At 44.4% G+C, this 17925-nt stretch overlaps 2 protein-coding genes across 10 annotated transcripts in view; one reads left to right on the forward strand and one right to left on the reverse strand.

Annotated features, from left to right (window-relative positions):
• The window catches only part of DNAH17 (dynein axonemal heavy chain 17), a 38544-nt gene extending 35375 nt beyond the window's left edge, over positions 1-3169 (forward strand). For both annotated transcript variants that reach the window (XM_055697201.1, XM_055697209.1), the window contains exons 77-80: positions 667-849; positions 1101-1244; positions 1780-2005; positions 2792-3169. In XM_055697201.1, the coding sequence (XP_055553176.1) occupies positions 667-849; positions 1101-1244; positions 1780-2005; positions 2792-3039 (801 nt within the window). In that variant the 3' untranslated portion in view covers positions 3040-3169. The remainder of the gene's footprint in view (positions 1-666; positions 850-1100; positions 1245-1779; positions 2006-2791) is intronic.
• The window catches only part of PGS1 (phosphatidylglycerophosphate synthase 1), a 34327-nt gene that overhangs the window by 11650 nt on the left and 4752 nt on the right, over positions 1-17925 (reverse strand). The window contains exons 2-11 of one of the 8 annotated variants that reach the window (XR_008729955.1): positions 16958-17147; positions 15754-15831; positions 14549-14648; positions 13644-13833; positions 13106-13284; positions 11654-12187; positions 7275-7423; positions 4796-4938; positions 4213-4340; positions 1318-2973 (exon numbers count right to left, since the gene is read on the reverse strand). Coding sequence is in view for 4 of the 8 variants with exons in the window: in XM_055697179.1 (XP_055553154.1) it covers positions 4819-4938; positions 7275-7423; positions 11654-12187; positions 13106-13284; positions 13644-13833; positions 14549-14648; positions 15754-15831; positions 16958-17147 (1540 nt within the window). In the remaining 4 variants the exon portion in view is untranslated. Of the gene's footprint in view, positions 1-1317; positions 4341-4795; positions 4939-7274; positions 7424-11653; positions 12188-13105; positions 13285-13643; positions 13834-14548; positions 14649-15753; positions 15832-16957; positions 17148-17925 lie in introns of those variants that run through there. The other 7 variants (XM_055697185.1, XM_055697170.1, XM_055697163.1 and 4 more) reach the window with 7 other exon arrangements.

Consider the following 17925-nt stretch of genomic DNA (forward strand, 5'->3'; position numbering starts at 1 on the left):
AGGCAGAGCACAGGCCACAGCTGCCTCTGTCCCTATCCCAGCTGCAGTGCTCTCCCCTCTTCCCTGCTCTTGCATCAATCTAGATCCCAGACAAGCAGGCAGCTGGTCATGCAGATCATAAGACCATTCCATTAGCTGCACCCCTCCAGCAGCTCAGAGAAACCCAAAGGGTAGAAGCTGAAATGTTGCCCTGGCCATTTGTGTTTGCTCCATCCTGACGTATGGTGCAGTTACAAAAGTCAGCACTGCTCAGAAACGTTACTCTTGGATGGGGTCGAGATGTGCCAATGGCAAAACGTGGCTCACATGCTGCATCCTCAGCAGATGGAACATGTTTAGTAACTTCCATTCAGGATGGCAACTACTAAAAATACAGATAATTTTTTTTTTAAAAGAAAAAAAAGTCCTCCTCCTGACTCCCTAGATTTTACACTTTAATTTCACAGCCCCCTGTGGCTTCAGTTCTTACTTCTTGGCAATTGAAAAAGAGCTGCGGCTTTTTAAGTTCCAAGAGCAGTTAGGAAAATAACAGAGTATTAGTAACAGAGGAAGAAGCACAGGAAAACACGAAGGCAGAAAAAGAAAAAAATCTTACCAAGTTGATTAATTGTTAACCCACAGCATTTTTCCTTAGGTAAGAGCAGTTCTATGGCATATTTTTTCCAGGTGAAGTCAGTTCTAGGCGAGATTATTGAAAGGCTGCCGGAGCCATTCAATATGGTGGAGATCATGGCAAAAGCGGTGAACAAGACTCCATACGTTGTAGTTGCCTTGCAGGAATGTGAAAGAATGAATATCTTGATCCAGGAAATCAGGCGCTCTTTGGAAGAGTTAGATTTAGGACTAAAGGTATATATTAGGTAGCTGCCTAGAAAGCACCTCTCCCTGCTAAATGATTTGCAAATGGCTGTTGCTCATTCCAAACCTTGTCTTGTACAAAGCACCTGGCTACCCTTGCTCGTGACTCTTACAGACCCCCCTGTGCTGTGTATGGCCAGACAGTACCAGCCTCCTGCCTCATACTAAGTGTGAAATCAAATAGTTCCATAAGTCTTGTTTTCTGCAGATAAAACTGCCCAGATTTTTCTCTTTTTTTAAAGGGAGAGCTAACAATTACATCGGATATGGAAGAGCTGGCAAACGCTCTCTTCCACAGCAATGTTCCTGAATCCTGGACACGTTATGCCTATCCCTCTCTTCTTAGTTTAGGAGCCTGGTTTGCAGACCTGCTCCTTCGGATTAAGGTGAGCAGATTTCTTGTGAAAGTTAAAGCTTAGGGAGCAAGTGGATACCACAGAAGACCAGGAAACCACTGTACATGATGGAGGTGATAACTCATTTATTTTTCAATATTAATTTAAGCAGTTTGAAGTACCTGAAACGGCCTGTTACCCCAAGAACAAGAGCAGAAGTTTGAAATGGGTTCACCATTAGAGTACATCACAGTTTCAAAATAACATTAGCTAACCCCATCGTAACTTTGTATGTCTTAGAAGAAAAAAAAATATTTAATAAAACCATCTATTTAAAGCTTGGCTTTGTTAAAAAAATAGCAGCAGTATTTACTGCAATCCAAATTTTAAGTTTCATTGCTGCAGTGGAATCTATTTATTCATCACAGACTGCCTCCATCCTAATCTCCCTATCTAGAAGATTACCTGAACCTTGTGTTAGGCACAGCGAAGCATCAGCTTTTTGTCACATCCTATCTCAAAGCAGTATTCTGCCACTCAAAGGCCATGCCCCACTCTAAATTACTTTGCTGTTTTTATTTTCCAGGAACTGGAAGTCTGGACAACAGACTTTGTGCTGCCTGCAGCAGTGTGGCTGGCAGGATTCTTCAATCCCCAGTCCTTCCTCACTGCTATCATGCAGTCCACAGCCAGAAAAAACAAATGGTCACTGGACAAGATGTGTCTTTCAGTGGAAGTGACCAAGAAAAACCGTGAGGATATAACAGCTCCACCCAAAGAAGGCTCCTATGTGCATGGATTATTCATGGAAGGTAAAAACCCGCATCTTTTATGAGATGTTTCAGACATGGAGAAAGCCCATTTCAGCCTTTAAAATTCTTGCAAACAGAGCATGTGTTAGTACTCATTGGCTTATCTGAATTTGTACATGTTGCAAAAGCTCCAAGCATCGCAGCCTTTATTCCTCACTAACATCAGACACACACCAGCTGAGGGCAGCACCCATCCAGTTTACAAGCAGAGTTTCACAAACCAGAAACTGGGGTTTTTTTGGAAATTCAGACTGCTATCGTGAACATGAGGCCTGGGTTGTCAGAAGCTACATGGTTCTAGTGAATAAACACATTATGGTCTTATTCAATGTATGAGTAAGACAAATCAGGAAACTCAGAACCTAAAATAATTACTGCTAAAAAATTAGGGGGAATGAGATGGCAGTATCAGAAGAGCACTGACAGGGTCCACTTAAATGAGAACACAGACCACCTAGGACAGCTTATTGTAGTTCCCACCACGGCCTAAGTTCTACCTTCAGCTGCGCAACTTTCATGCAAACCCATGCTGAAGGGAGGAAAGGAGACAGAATGTATTTAGACATCCCACACACAGTAAGGCAAAATGCATTCATGAGTCACAGTGAGATGATAACATGTTAGCCCTAATGACTACTAAGCCATGGCTACCCAACCTTCACACTCCATCCTCAACTGTGCTGCTAGAGCAACTCCTTCCCACTCATTAGCAGTTATGCAAACAGCCCCCTCCAAGTGAAAAAGCCACTGGGGAACTGGTACCCTGACAATTTCATAATCTTGCAGGTGCTCGATGGGACATCCTTTCTGGTGTGATCACAGATGCTCAACTGAAGGAACTGACGCCCATGATGCCAGTCATCTTCATCAGAGCCATCCCTGTGGACTGCATGGACACCAAGAACATCTATGAATGTCCTGTCTATCAGACACGGATGCGAGGTCCCACCTACATCTGGACCTTTAACCTAAAAACAAAAGAAAAAGCTGCTAAGTGGATCCTGGCTGCTGTTGCTCTGCTCTTACAGATCTAAACTTTTAAGGACTATGGAAAATGGCAAATGCTTTTACTTGCAAAAAACTCTCCAAGTTGTGTAACTTAGTCTAAGTTTGATTGTACCAGAACTGTTTTAGCACAAATTATCAATAAACAAAATAAAAACACTGCTGGAATTGCTGTCATGCCCCTACAATACATGGAGTTTCTCATGACGGATACTGGTTTTCAATTGGTGATTTCTGATACAGTGCTGGTTGAGAGCCAGACCGCCAAAGGAAGCCAAACGCAACAATTGCATGCAACTCTCTGGATTCCTTTCCTTCTCATAGCTCTCTTTCCACAGCTGTTTGTCTGATTGCTCAGTACTAACTGTGAGCAGAAATTCATCAAGCTGTGTGCATGACACATTCCTGCATGGAAGCATGTATCTGTTTAGACCAGATGGAAGGCAAAAGGTGCAGTTTTGGCCCAGTTCACCAACACCTCAACCTGCACAACTCACAAGAAATTCCAGCTGCAAACAGACCAGTATCTAAGGTGTGTTTCTTTCTGTTTCTAGGTTATACTCTGCCCCTTCTTTCACAACAAATAATGTGTATCTGCAGTTAACACCTATTAGGGTGATTAGATCTGCTCTGGACAACAGATGGAAGCCAATGCCCCCTTTAGCATAAAATAATTCACCAAAATCACACCCCATGAAATATCTGAACAATTAGTTCTAAAATACAGTTGCATAAAACTTCCCTCATAGCTAGTGTTAAGAAAAGCCACAAGGGGAGGCAAGTAGAGCTCTTTGTTTCTTTATAAACTAGTAGCATTTAGAATAAATTCCCATTAAGCTTCACACTTACTTTTAGCCTTTTCAGATGCCTGAAATCTGGCAATACAATATCGGAACACCCTGCACACACTCCACTAGCTAAACTCACAGGGTAGCCTGAGCCTGCATTCTAATACATTTTTATCTGACTTCCCAATCAACACCTTTGCAGGACATGTTATGGTTTGAACCTCCAGCTTTCAGCAAGTAACATCCAAAAATCACATTAGCACCCAAAAGTCCTCTCATGCTCTCTCCACAATTCATGGAAGACACTAATAACACATCTTAATATGAAAAGGTCAGATACACAACCCCAGAGATGGGGGCCATGTTTATGTAAATAAAATGGATGTGTGAACACTCAGCATCAAGGGCACATACTTGGGTGTCAACTGCATGGGCTATGTGCGCAGCACAGAAAAAAAAATTAATAATCTAAGAGCAATTCCATGAAGCTCAGAAGGGGCTCCAGTTACCAGGCAGTTGAACAGCCAGGCAAATCCAGGACACTGTACAAAGCAGAAAAAAACCAACCGTCCCTGTTAGCCAACATCTACAAGGTTAAAGCAAAGCACTGATCAGATAAAAAGATGACAAAACATTTTAAATATTCCAACAACGTTTTCTATTAGCTGGTCAAGATAAAATAAACACCATCCCTCTCCACAAAACTCTGAAAGGGACATTTCAGAAACAGAAGGGTTTTTTCTGTGCACGGGAAATACCCTTGTATGGGTTCTTTTTCATTGACCCTTCCAGAAATTCTAGTAGATGAAACCCAATATAGGCCTTGAGCAATGATTCTAGTCAGTGGCAAGCATCCCAGAAGAAGAGAGATGCCTGGTTTTTTCCCCACATCATCTATGTTTCCATCATCTATTTCTTCCACATGACAGAGAGTACTGCACTTAGTAAATGCCATCAGTGCAATATAAATTCCCCATAAGAATGGCTGAAAACTCACCAAAAGCAGCAATTTTTCTTCTTTCAAAAAAAATTCTTGATCAGAGGTGTTACCAGCTTCACCCACAGTTTCACATAACGATTTGGCTGCTCAAATGTTGATGATGAGACTACACCCGAGCAGAGGTAAAGCTGCTCCTGCTCCTATACAGGGAAAGAAACATTATCCCAGTAAATCCTAAGTGTTACATTATATAATAGCCTTTAAGAAAAGCAAATTCTCAGATAAAACTGGCCATGGATCCTACCAAAAGGATGCATCATTTCTGCCACATGCCTGAATGTAAGAGTTGCATTCCATACAGCGCAATTCACAGAGCAACTAAGCCACCAAGGAGCTACAACAGGATCTGTCCACACCTGCATGCTGCAGCACTCCACCTTTTGGTGATGATCAGTGCGCTCAGTAACTGAGCCTCAAGTGCTGGCAATTCAAACTCTACAAAGAGCAAAGGTAGAAGGTTTTGCCTTTTTGTGCCCCACGGTTGCAATAGAGCCAAGCTTTGGTTTCAGAAAAATCCTGAATCCCTCGCTGTAATTGCCAGAAAAGGAAACCTTACCATAATGGCAAGAGACTGACTTATGCAGCTCTTTCTAGACATAGCTCAAGCACTGTGTTTTGAAATGAATATGCAGTCACAATTTCAACTAAGTTACCAGAAACACTTAGGCTTCTCCACTGTGTACACAATACTGCTGAAGGAGGAAATGAACCGTCATGATGATGATGATAATACATGCTCAAGTTGCACCTGAAAGCAGCTGTTTGATCAAAGGTAGAAGTGGTTTTCTTACCAAAGCCAGTCAGGTTTCTAGATTTGCAGGCAAACAAGGGGCAGACCATGTACTGTAAGTCTGTTCATAATTTTTTTTTCATTAGCTAAGCTGTCACAAACAACAGAAAATACTCTTCACTGTTTAAATTCAGGGTGCAACAGGGAAGCAGGAGCCAAGCACTGGAAAGTAACACCAAAAAGATGAACCAACAACAGAAGGAAGACATTTGTTGTGCCAAATCAGTCTAATTTTAGAAACCCCAATGCTCCAAGAGCTACAGTCAGCCATGCTATGAAGATTCTGCACCGTGATCATCTGATACAGCGAAGTTGTCTAATCACTGAAGAGAGACCAGTTATCTGAAGTTCAGTTCATTCAGTGGAGCATCCAAAGATACCCAGGCCACTCAAATTTCTTCCCAAATCTCATCACACATTTTTAAAATGGAACTGAATGTTACATAGCCAAAGTGATTTCATGGCAGCATACCAGTAATGTATTAAGTCTTCTGAAGAAAGATCACAGAACAGTAAACAAACAGCCAATCTCAAAATCAGCTTCCAGCAAATGGCAATGGATTAAAGCCCTTTAAATAAGATCCCTGCAGCACTGTTTGAGAGAATTCCTTTGTCATATTTTCATTGATTCTCCCCTTCCATTAGAAACAAGCAGAGGCAAGATATGAATTGAAATATTCAACCAACTCTTCCAGTAATAGAACCGTTTTTGATTAGATATACTCTGACTCATCCTGTGGAAGAGCCCTGATGCAACAGGGCAATTCCCATTGATCTTAAAGACAACTGTGCCTTCTTATGCCAGGACTCGGCTTAAAGAACACATTTTTGAGATCCCTAAGTCACACACAGAGGCACCAAACCAATCTGCTTTCTATCAGAGCACTACATGAGAAACTAATTGGGACAGTCAGTTCCAGCAGAAGATTCAGAGTTGAGACAGCTGGGGAACCAGACAGGATTTAAAGAAGTGGCAAAAGTGCTGAGCAGTCCAAGCTGCCTAATTAAAAAGAAAAAACCAACCAAACCAAACAAGCGGGACACCGAACATTAAACCACTGAAAAATGTTTGTGTCTATTCAAGATTATGTTATGTCATATAACTTCATGGGCAATCCAACCAGCCCAGAAATCCTCCTCTTGTAGAAACTACACTAAGATACCCACCTCTGTTCACCTGCTCAGCCTGTGGGCAGCCACCCAAAAGCTAACCAATCAACACTTGCATTCCTACAAATACCTGAGAAGCAAATTCCTCCAGAAGTCCAAGATCAGTGATTCAAAGGGCCTGACTTCATTATCCTAAGAGCATGGTGTGACCTTGGCAAGGCCCAAATACTGGGGACAAGGCTTAAGAACGTGCTGTATGATAAGTGAGTAAAGGAGAGCCAGCAGATCCTCTCTGAATACTATGCCTCTCAGCATCCAGAGCCTGAGCACGCCCGATACTCGAGTTCACTGGGGACACATGTTCTTTCCCATTATGGCCTCCATTTCCCAGAAACAGGCATTTGCAGAAGGCATCTCATCAATAGTCACTTAACTGACAGCTCCTTGAGGCTTCCTGTGCTCAAGAAGGTTTTGAATTATTGTGGCTGTAGGTTTTTATTGCAACTGCGTCATCAGCATTCCCTATGTGACCAAGAAGCACAACATCCATGTAAACTCCTGTACTCAGCCACTTACCTGATGGAGTTGCTGCTGCAAAGCTGTATTTTCTGTCACTATCGCAACCTGAGCTTCCAAGTCACGATGAACTGATCGATATCCAAAATTAGGAGACCCAATCAGAGTTAGGCAGGGAAGATTGCTTCCTGCCAGGTACAGCCAGAGGCCTGCAGGAAAACAGGAGGAGAAAGGAAGCGTGGCAGACAAAGGAAATGAGCAGGGTAGCCTCACACCATCACTTCACTTAGAATGAATTAAACATGCTAGATTACAGGAACTATAAAAGATCACACACAACACAAAGCAAGCTTCCTCGCAGATGGTCTAGCATGTCTTGTAAAGCTTTGTATGAATCTTGGGGTACCCTTGCAGAGCTTGCATTGTCCAGCCTTGTGTGCTCCTAAGAGGGGAGCTGCAGCATGCTCAGTGCCACCCTAGGGACACATTCTTAACATTTTAAATACACTGCATGGAGGGGCCCAAAAATAATTCCAAGTGAGTCACTATCACCAAGTTAGAGGTTGGTTCTGCACTACAGCGTATCTCAGAAACACTGAAATAAGACAAACAGATTTTCCAATAAAGGAAAACCTATACCAAGCACCAGAGCACCCAGCAGACAAGCCAGGCCTTGACCAGTCAATTCCGGAACTGGAAGCAGCTCAGTTGCACAGTAAGCCAGCCCTTTCCCGAGACTATGCAGGACAGTGACATAAAAAGGCATCTCCCTGCTCTGACAGGTGAATTCACATGAAATAAGACTCGTAAGAGAAGTGCAAATTATTACACCCACTCACTTCCTGAGGAGCCACCCAAAGATGAAATCAAACTTGCTGGGATGCAAGACTCCACTCACAACTGCAGCTCACACATAACTTTGCCAGTGCAACAACAAAAGCAAGCATGATACAACCCAAGACTTTTTTTCAAGCACAAGATAGAAGCACTGTACTGTTCTCAGGCACACCCATGTAGCACAGCAGGAAAGAACAGGGATACCACAGGAGAGCCAGGACTATTGCCAAAGAGTCTATACAGCCATTCCCAATGTATAAATGGATCCAAGAAGTGTTTGCTCTCCACTTAGCACAGCACAAGCACTTAGAACAGTGCTGAGCAGGTCCCAGGCTTATCCCTGCTGCAAGTCACACAAAGACTACAACAAAGAAACCGTAGCATAAAAACCACCTAGTCCTTAAAATAGAAGCAGGTTTCCTAACTCAACCCCAGAGCAGTTCCAAGAATGCCTTGAGTAAGAAGCTGCCTATTCACCACTGGTTCCTGTAACCTCCTCCCCACCCCCACATCGCACACACTCAGCAGCTTCACTCCCACTTTCAGTTACAGGTCCCAGCTCAGAGCTGGCATTGCTCAGTGGCACCACTGGCTCCTCCGCAGGCTCGCCGACACAGGGTGGGGCTCCAGGAGCAGTAAAAAAGCACCCAAGTGGCACAGAGATTTGGAGAGCTACCAAACAGGACAGCTGCCAGGGGCTGCCTGGTGCCCCAGCCCAGCCCCAGCACAAGGCTCTCAACAGCGGGCCACAGCTCTGCCTGGGCAGCAGCTACAGGAACACACTCCCTCGCTCCTTGTAAGCATACATGCAGCAGCCCTAAAGCCTTTACAGTGTCTCTGGCTTTATGGCCACCTGGCAGGACCTGCTCAAACAGTGACTCACCTTTCCAGAAAGGGGAAGCGCAGTTTCCCAGCCAGCATTCAATAGCAGTAATGCAGGTTTATCTTGGGGCAAACAGCTACCTGCCCGCCCGGCATTCTGTCACCCAACACCTCCATGGAAGGGACCCCCCACGTCACCGACACCACCACACCCAGAAACGCAGCAGAAGACAGATGTGCACTGCTGCAGGTAGGCTTCATGATGTTACACCCACAAACACCTCTCCCACTGAAAAGGTTTGCGTTTCCTACTCGCACATGCACAATGGCTGCACAGCACCCTGCTATGACTGCTCTGGCACTGAACAAACCTAAGGACAGTTGTAGCCCTGGTGGGAATGCACACTGCAGGAAGTTGTGCATGAGGATACAAAATGTTTCAAAAGGAGCTGGAAGGGTTTACAAAACAGTCACGGTGTTTTGTGTAAATCAGCTAGATCCTACAGGAGACTGAAGGGTGTCTTTTGTCTTAGCCTGAGAAGGAGGTATTAATGGGCACTATTTGCTGCCAGGGATCTCATGTCCTCTTCCAGGAGCTGGACTCCGTACACAACTGCCCTTCATCTGTCTCCAAAGCTTCCCCCTTTTCCCTCTTCTGTCCTGTCCTCTCACACACAGTGTGATGACTCCTGCAGAAGGAAACCGGGTGAATCAAACATGTGCCAAAGGGCAAAGCATGCCAGAGAAAGGAGCTACAAGCTGATCCTTCCAGCGCTCTGAAGAGGAAATGGAAAGAAGGCAGCAAACATCTCTGACTGTCCCTCCTGCCGAGCACGGGAGCTGCTGAACAGCTCAGGTCTTGCGTCCCTCTCCCAAAAAGAACACCATAGAGCACACAGTAGCCAAAGCACTGCCACTAGAAGGCACAGCTGACCCAAAACGGGACTGACTGCCACATGCGCTTTGGTAGCTTGGAAAAGCAGCCTATGCCTTCCAGCTCCATCCATGCCAAACCACAAAATCCCACTCAGAGTCAAGAGTACCCAGCAAGAGGGGGAACCTGCAAACCACGCATCGCTTGAGCACATGCTTCCTGGAAGACAGGCCACACAGGACTTCCCAGCCAGGCAGGCACCTCCTTCAAGCTGCCCTGGATTGAGATAAGGTCTTTAATGCACTAGAGTTACCGATCTTACCACAGGAGAGGTACAACACTTGTTAGAAAGGTTTGTAGTTTCGACATAGAGGCAGCCTAGTAACACTCGTGTGTTTTCTTCAGTCAAGACAAGGCCTACTCAGCAACTTTCTCTCCCTACCACCTCTGAACCTTCTTTCAAACAGCCCTGCAGGAAGCAGGCCAGATAGAGGCATTCCCACAATCATTAACAGCTAGTCTCCTTAAACAATCAACGGGAGAACTCTGGAACAGGAACAGGCAGGAGTCCCAGGGGCTGCATCCTTCCAGCATTCAAATCAGACACGTGCTGCAAACAATGGAAATGCCCCTCAGCAGACTGCAAACCTGGCTGGGGAAACTTGCATGTTAATTAGTGCCAGATTGGGTACTGCTTACAGGAATAGAGCTGTCCTAGGGGACCTGTGAGCCATCACAGGAAGTGACACAGTGACCTGGTGCAGAGCTCTGCTTGCAGATTAGATTAACAGAAGATGCTGTGGAACATGGCAAAGCCATCTCAGCTCAGCTGAGCGCCATGCCTGACCATGAGATCAAGTCATTCTGTGAGGTGCTGCACTAGTGCACCTCTGCATGGGAAGACGGTAAGAACCTCGATATTTATGAAGTGTCACATGCATCGAGTCCTCAAAAAAAAATATCCTCAATTAAGTAGACTTCCTAAGCTATCTGCATTAACAAAATCTACTACTGAGCAATCAAATACTTACTATTGTGTATAAAACAGAACATAATTGCCAAGGAGTGCATTTTCTTGAAGGAAAACTTAAGAGACACAGCCAGCAGCAACCAGTCAGGGGAAAACATGCATGCTTTGGTCAAGGTGGCATGAATCTTGTGACAGTTGTACACAGTCTATCAAGCAAGACAGAATCAGGGGTCTTCTGCAGAAGACTATGATGGCAGTATTAATTATTTTTGTTTATTATTAGCTACACTTGTTAAGCAATATTCATTTCTCAGCAACTTCCCCTCCAGCTACCAGAAGGCACATGGGTGCCATTATTCACTATGCTGCACTTTCCTGTATGCCATAAACAGAAGCTAGACACATTCCTCAACACCTGCATCATCCTCACAAGATCTGCTGCCAAGAGAACGCGGTGTCCAAGACCACTGGGGAGCCACCACAAGCAAGCTCCCTTCCTGCTCCTGCTGCAGATGCTGCCCTGGGGTCTCTGGCACAGTCATTGCTTCTTATTGCTTAAACTGGCAAGACAGACACAAGAAACTGCATCGCAACTGTTAATGTGATCATAAATACATCCAGATGCTTCCTTTTCTTTCACATCAAGTTTCACATCAAGACACTGCCTCACTATCACCACAGACACAATTCTTGTATAATGTCTGGGACTATATTCAGGATCAGAAATCTAGAGGTAAGACACAACTTTGCACAACTGTCCCCTAAGTGTTCCATACCTTCCAGGTTTACAGAAACTGTTTGAACCTTGGATGAGTATTTTGGAAGTTGAAAGTCTAGACACTGCACCCAGCCATCCCCTAACTAGTTGCACAATCCAAATATATGCAAGTCTCAAACACCTTCTGAACAAGACCTCTTGGGAAATGGACATCTTACCTTTAGCGTGGAAAGTCCACCCAGCCCTAGAATACTCCTGCAGTTGGACCCTCTCCTGTTGGTGGAGGTAGCAGACCTCACTGTAAAATTGGTGTTCAATGTAAACATAGGCAGCAGGGATGGCACCTGCCACCCCTTTGGCACCAAAAAACCCATTCACCTCCGGTGAGGCCAGAAGAATCCGATACTCAGCCCTAGTGCCCAGAATGAGGTCCATGTAAGCTTGTGTCAGGTTGAAGTAGCCAGTGGTAAGGTATATCCTGGCATCCCGTTCGGCCTCTGTCAGCAGTGTCTCTGTGACCATCTCATCTATTTGAATCCCAAAAGGTTTCATTTGGATTAAGGGATAGATCCAGGTGTCAGGTTCTGGTTTCAGACCCCCAGATGCTTGAGAGCCTTGCTGGGATAACAGGGAGCTGCCTTGCTGGCTGCTATGGAAAGTCTTTGCATGAAGGAGTTCTTGTCGTGTCCTGGCAGAGTTGATCACCTCCATGACTCTTTGATTTGCTATCTCACAGTAAGCAGTCTTGTCTCCTGCAGGAAAACCACAAAAGATTGTGTTTGAGACCTAAAGGTAGAGAACTATGCACCACCTATTATGTAGCAGGAAAAACAACTGACAGCGCACCAATAAGAGAACAAAAAGGAGCTAACACAAAGACCACACAACTTTCTTCCCTAAGTGTCAAAAACAGATGTTTTAAGGTTAGAAAAGCTACACTGCAGAAGAAAAATATTCAGCTTTAAGAGGGGTAAGAAACTTAGAAAACAGTAGCTTGCAAAATCCACTGAGCAATGAGAAGACCAGAGCAAAGCTAAAATGGTAACCAAAAATGAACTGGAACATGCAAAATAAAACTACTGCCCACAGTCTAAGTTTACATCACACAGCAGTGCACAAGGCCAGAACAAAAACTTATGATGCAATCAGCCTGACAGACAGATGCCCTTCACTGCCCACTTCCAACACTTGCTTGTTCTCGTCTTCCTAATCCAATATTCACTTGATTCCCAGAATACTCAGCTACAGAATATTAATTACCAAAAACAGCACTACATCCATGAAACTTTCAGAATACGCACACACACAACACCTAGAATTATAGCCATTAATATAAAAAATAGAAAGAACCTCTCTCAAGGAATTTAAGTTCTTGTTTAAGGTCATAAGCGCAGAATTACGAAGAAGCAATGAGACAGTTACAGAGGAACTTCTAGCCTTTGCACACTCTGCCAGATACAGATTAGCTAGTGATAGATAGTCGGTGTGCCAGGAACACTCCAATAGATCCAGACTCAAAACTCTAGCAATCTTGATTACAATAATGGATGGCACATAAATGGGACACTGCACAGTCTGTAAACAATGGTCAGACAGTCATCCTTAACTCCGGTTATCGCTCTTCTCTGTTGGATCGTATCAGCCAACCACATACGACAACTTGCTCCTACCTTGGTACGGATGTACCATCCCCTCCATCATCTGGACCGTATCATCTCGCTGTAATTGCAGAGACACATCTCCAATTGCATCCACTAGCTCTGTGAAGAAGTCTGCAATCTCGGGAGAGTCCTGCAGGAGAACATAGCGGTCCTGACGATTGGTGAAGTACAAATCACTCAGGTTTGCGCTAGGAGAAAAGAGGAAGAGTTCAGTTCCAGGACAGAGCATAGGCATATGATCCTGAACACTCCAGCCCAAGTTAGAGAACTCACTCTGCATATAACTAGATTAAAGTACAAATCTGCCATTTCCTTTTGAATCTCAAGAAATCTTTCTTTTTTTCTTTTTGAGAAAGACTCTCTTTCATGTGGGAATCTCATGTGGAAGAGCTGTCATTGCTCTTCCATCTCAGAAAAGCACTGATATGATCACTACAGAAAGACCAGATGCAAATAATTAAGTTCAGACAACACTGGTAGCATGCATACCTTGCCTCACAACCTCAGCTAAATGAACTGTACAAGGGCCTGAAGAGGCAGGACTCACCCGCTCAGGATCACATTATCATCAAAGAGATAGACCTTGATATGTTGCAGTCCAATGGTCTCATTAAAACGCTCTGGAATCAGGAGCCTGAGAAGTCCACGCAGGTTTGGGGTATGGAAGAGGGACACACGGACTTGATCAGGAAATCGCTGCAGCAGCGGAATCAGCATTGTCCGAGAATTTTTCCTACCTGGGAGACAAGAGGAGTTTCACAACTCAGGATCACACCAGACAGGGAATGCATCATGGCATGGCACCACAGCTCCTCAGCTAGAAGCTGGTTACAGAATGAGCATCCACCTCATCTGCTAGCACTCAGCGTGTTTTCCTTTTTTGTTTTTTTTTTCTTTTTCTTTTTTTTTTTTTTTTTAATCTCTTTCATTTGCACTATGTCAATATTGAAATCAACATCCAGAACTGTAAGTTCACTGATAAATAGGCCTTGGAAACAGTTGCTGAGCAAGTCTGACACCATTCAAGCTTCTTAATCAAGCCACACCTAGCACTAGTAACACATTCTACAAAGAGTCACCCCAAAAGTTTCTGAGTAAGTTTACTGCTACTTCCAACAAATCCCACTTTCCTTTAAAAATTAAAGTATGAGAGAGCATGATGGATAAGGGCAAATGAACTGACAAGTGAACTAAGCAAGAAAGCACAAGTTGCACAGAGTAGGGTTCAGCTCTTCTTGTTCCCACCACCTATTTTCCAAAGACAAGCTGCTCAGCTTGAAGATTTTCTGGGAACAAGTAGTAACTGGTATACAAAAGGCCAGTTTCGAAAAGTGTATGATTTAAGCAAGTAGGTCCAATTGGTCAAGACAGCCTCTCTCTGAAAAAGAACAGTTTATCCAGCCAAACTGTCAAATTAAGACTCTGAAGAAAGCAAGGCATCGTAATATCTACCCCGAGATCCCCTGGTGTAGTCAAGAAGAATGGAAACTCTGAGGTTCGACGATCCTTTTGTTTGCAGTGATTTCTCCAGTGTTTCTTCTAAGCAATCCACCTGCAGACACAGATTTCTCTACTCATTACAGAAAGCAAATAAAGCTTTATAAGGAAATTATTCAGCAGCCAGGAGACTGGTGGCCATGAAAGCTTCTATACCCTAGTATGAGTCTTTCCTACTCACGCAAAACACTGCTAGTTTAGACTTTGCATCCGTCAGACTGGCATCCTACCCTATCAGCCAAAAGCAACAGATGAAAGGGCATCAATTTTACAAGTGCACATTCTTCAGACCTCTGAATAGCAATTAATATTAGCAGAAGTCTGAACATCATTCCCAAGTCACAGACCTGCATTACCAAAGAAAAACCTTGGTAGGAGTTCATAAATGATGCAGAGGCAGTTTTATTGCTTAACTACAAGGCTGTCTGTCACATGCAAATTCAAATCTTGTGTACAAGCCCAGACAAAGCCAGCAAAACCCTGCACAGGACACTGTCCATCTTTATTCTACTGTGAAATTTGCATTCTAACATAAGAAATTGGCCAAGGTCAGGCTTCTCTCTAAAGGTCTTCGGTAGTGCTTTTGCTTCTAGAGGCAAGAACAAGAAACAGAAAAGGCAAACAACATGAAGCAAAACTGACCACCGTCTTAAAGGCAGAAAGCTAATACTGAATCTGCATACTGTACATGGAGGACAAAAACATAGCACTACATACATACAACTTTAATCATGTTCAAGAAAAATGCCAGAAAAAAAAATTACCTGTAATCCCAGTTCTACAAAATCCCTTTGAACACTACACCAGTAACCTCTAACAGTCTGAAAGATCCAGGCTCATCCCATGAAAAAGTTCAGTAGTTCCATGGCTCTGTACTAGGCTTAAAGAAAAACTCCATGCACCCCCCTTCCAAATCCCTCCCTCCCCCACTCTATGTGCAAGTACACAAATGCAGCCAGGAACCTGGAGAAAACTCCCAAGGGGAGGAGAAAACACATGTAAAGTGAATCCCTATAGGAAGGCTTTAAGGAGGTTACAAGCTCACAAATTGCACCTCACACATACCCCTTGCACCTGCAGGAACAGGATGGTTTTTGCAAAGGCAGGCCTTTCCCTTCTGCATTCACGTTCTCCCCTTCCCAAACCCTTTCCACACTCACCAGCTCCTGTTCAAGGAGACCCGTCCCCAGGTACAGTGAAGCCATGACCACTCGCTGCTTGGCTGTTTTTATCTGCACCTGAGAGTAGCAGAAAATAAGTTCAGCTTCATCCTCAGTCTCTGTGACGAGCTAATTATCCAGACCACAGAGGAGCACTGGTTCCCCCAAGGAGAATCACTTTAGCCAAATCATAGCATTGTCTCCCTTGCCTTCTAGAAGGGAAGACACAGGGTAACACACCGACAGCAAAGATGCAAAACGCACAGGTCTTACAGAGCAACATCAGCACCACTGCTGCATCCAAAAATATAGGAAGAAATCAATGTTTTCCGGAAAGCTGAGGAACACGTTCCCTGCAGCTAAAACTATCACATACAAGAGCAGTTACCATGCAGTAGCTGCAACATTGGCATTGTATCAGTACTGGCAATCTCAGCTTTCATTCTGCAACTGCTTTAATCCTTTGTATCACATCCTGTGAACTAGAGACCTTTGCCTACAGAACTCTCCTTCTTTCCCCTGTGTTCACCACTGACACCGCAAGGGGTGGTAGCTGCTGCCTTCGTAGCCCACCCAAGCCTTGTTCTCCAACAGCTCACCACGGTGATCTAAAATCATGTTTCAAAAGTACTGGAACTTGCTTTAAATATGCATTGTGAAAAGACTGAAGTGACTGAGCTAAACAAAGAAATTCTCACCACAGCCCTACTACTTACCCTAAGAGATGCAGTATTACAGGATTCATGCTGTAGCAACCTAAGAAACCTTTGGGAGGGACCAAGGGAGCTGAGCTTGTTTCACATTGCAAAGGGAAGGCTGAGGGGGTGTGATCTGCAGCCTGCAACTACTTGAAGAGTAGTTACAAAGATGACGGAGCCAAACTCTTCTTGGTAGTTACAGCCGAGCAGCAGCCACAAACAGCTTTGGAAAGTTCAGGTCTGACAGAAAGAAAATTGTAAACTACTAAGATGGCGCAGCACTGGAACTGCTCGCCCAGAGGCAGAACCTCCATCCTCAGCCAGTTTCAAGACTCAGCTAGACAAAGCCTGCCTGACCTGGTGTTGACAACAATCATGTTTCAGGTAGAAGGTTGGACTAGTAACCTGCAGATGCTCCTTCCTAACAACTTGTCTATGATTCTCCATAACCACTGCAGCTCTCAGCCCCCAAAACCCATTCCCACAACCTGGAACCCACAATTTACCTTCAAGAGTTCATAGAATTCAGCTGGGGATGAAAGCACCTTGACATGCGAGCTGGAGATTCCAAACTCTGGAACCAGGTTCCTGATCCACTGGAACCTGTGTGCTCCTTCGGGACAGAGCAAACATGGTGGGGCTGTGATCACAGGAACAGGAGGGGTAAGCAATGGGGCTAGAAGAAGCCATGATGATCTGTGAAAAGAAAGACAGAGGAATTATTTATAGTGGAACCTTTGCTTCCCAAAAGCAGTCTCCAAGCAGGTAAAGAGCAAGCTGCCACCAGAGCCAATACGTTGTAAGGATCCACAATGGCAGAAATGCCTTTCCCTTTCCTTAATCCCAGCTGAATCACCAAAGCCAAACCTATAAATAGAAAAAACACAGGCAGAAGGTGGAAGAGCAGATCTTAACACCATCAGCTCCTTCCCCTAGCTGGCAGAGGAGGTGAGAGGAAATAACTTTAATCAGAACAGGAACACAGGAGAAGAAACATGCTGGAAGCTGAAGAAACTGAGGATGGAACTCTCCCAAACACCCGCAGTTCAGATGCCTGGCACTGCTGCTGCAATACCAGCTACACCTGTAATCAGTTACTTGTGAAGTGTCTATCACATGCAGCCACTTTGCCACAGCCAACAGTCACTTTCACATCCAGCTTAGTTCTCAGCTGGGCTAAAGATTAGTTGTTTCTGTTTCAGGTAAAGATGTTTTAAAAAGCACAGCTGCAGGAAACACGTTCCCTAACAAAACAGAAAAATGACCAAACCCCTCAAACTTACCCAAAAAAAGACCTACAACACACAGTGCTGGAGTGCAAGTCCTAGCAAAAGCAATGAAGTCATACCCACAGAACGAGCTACCAAAGGATTGAGTGTGTTTCAACAGGTACATGCCAAGAACCACAACTGAGAAATACGAGGTAGCCCTCCACAACAATGCCACTTGCATTCTGCACAAGCACTACAAGAAG

The sequence above is a fragment of the Falco cherrug genome, chromosome 1, assembly GCF_023634085.1.
Source record: "Falco cherrug isolate bFalChe1 chromosome 1, bFalChe1.pri, whole genome shotgun sequence".
Taxonomy (NCBI): domain Eukaryota; kingdom Metazoa; phylum Chordata; class Aves; order Falconiformes; family Falconidae; genus Falco; species Falco cherrug.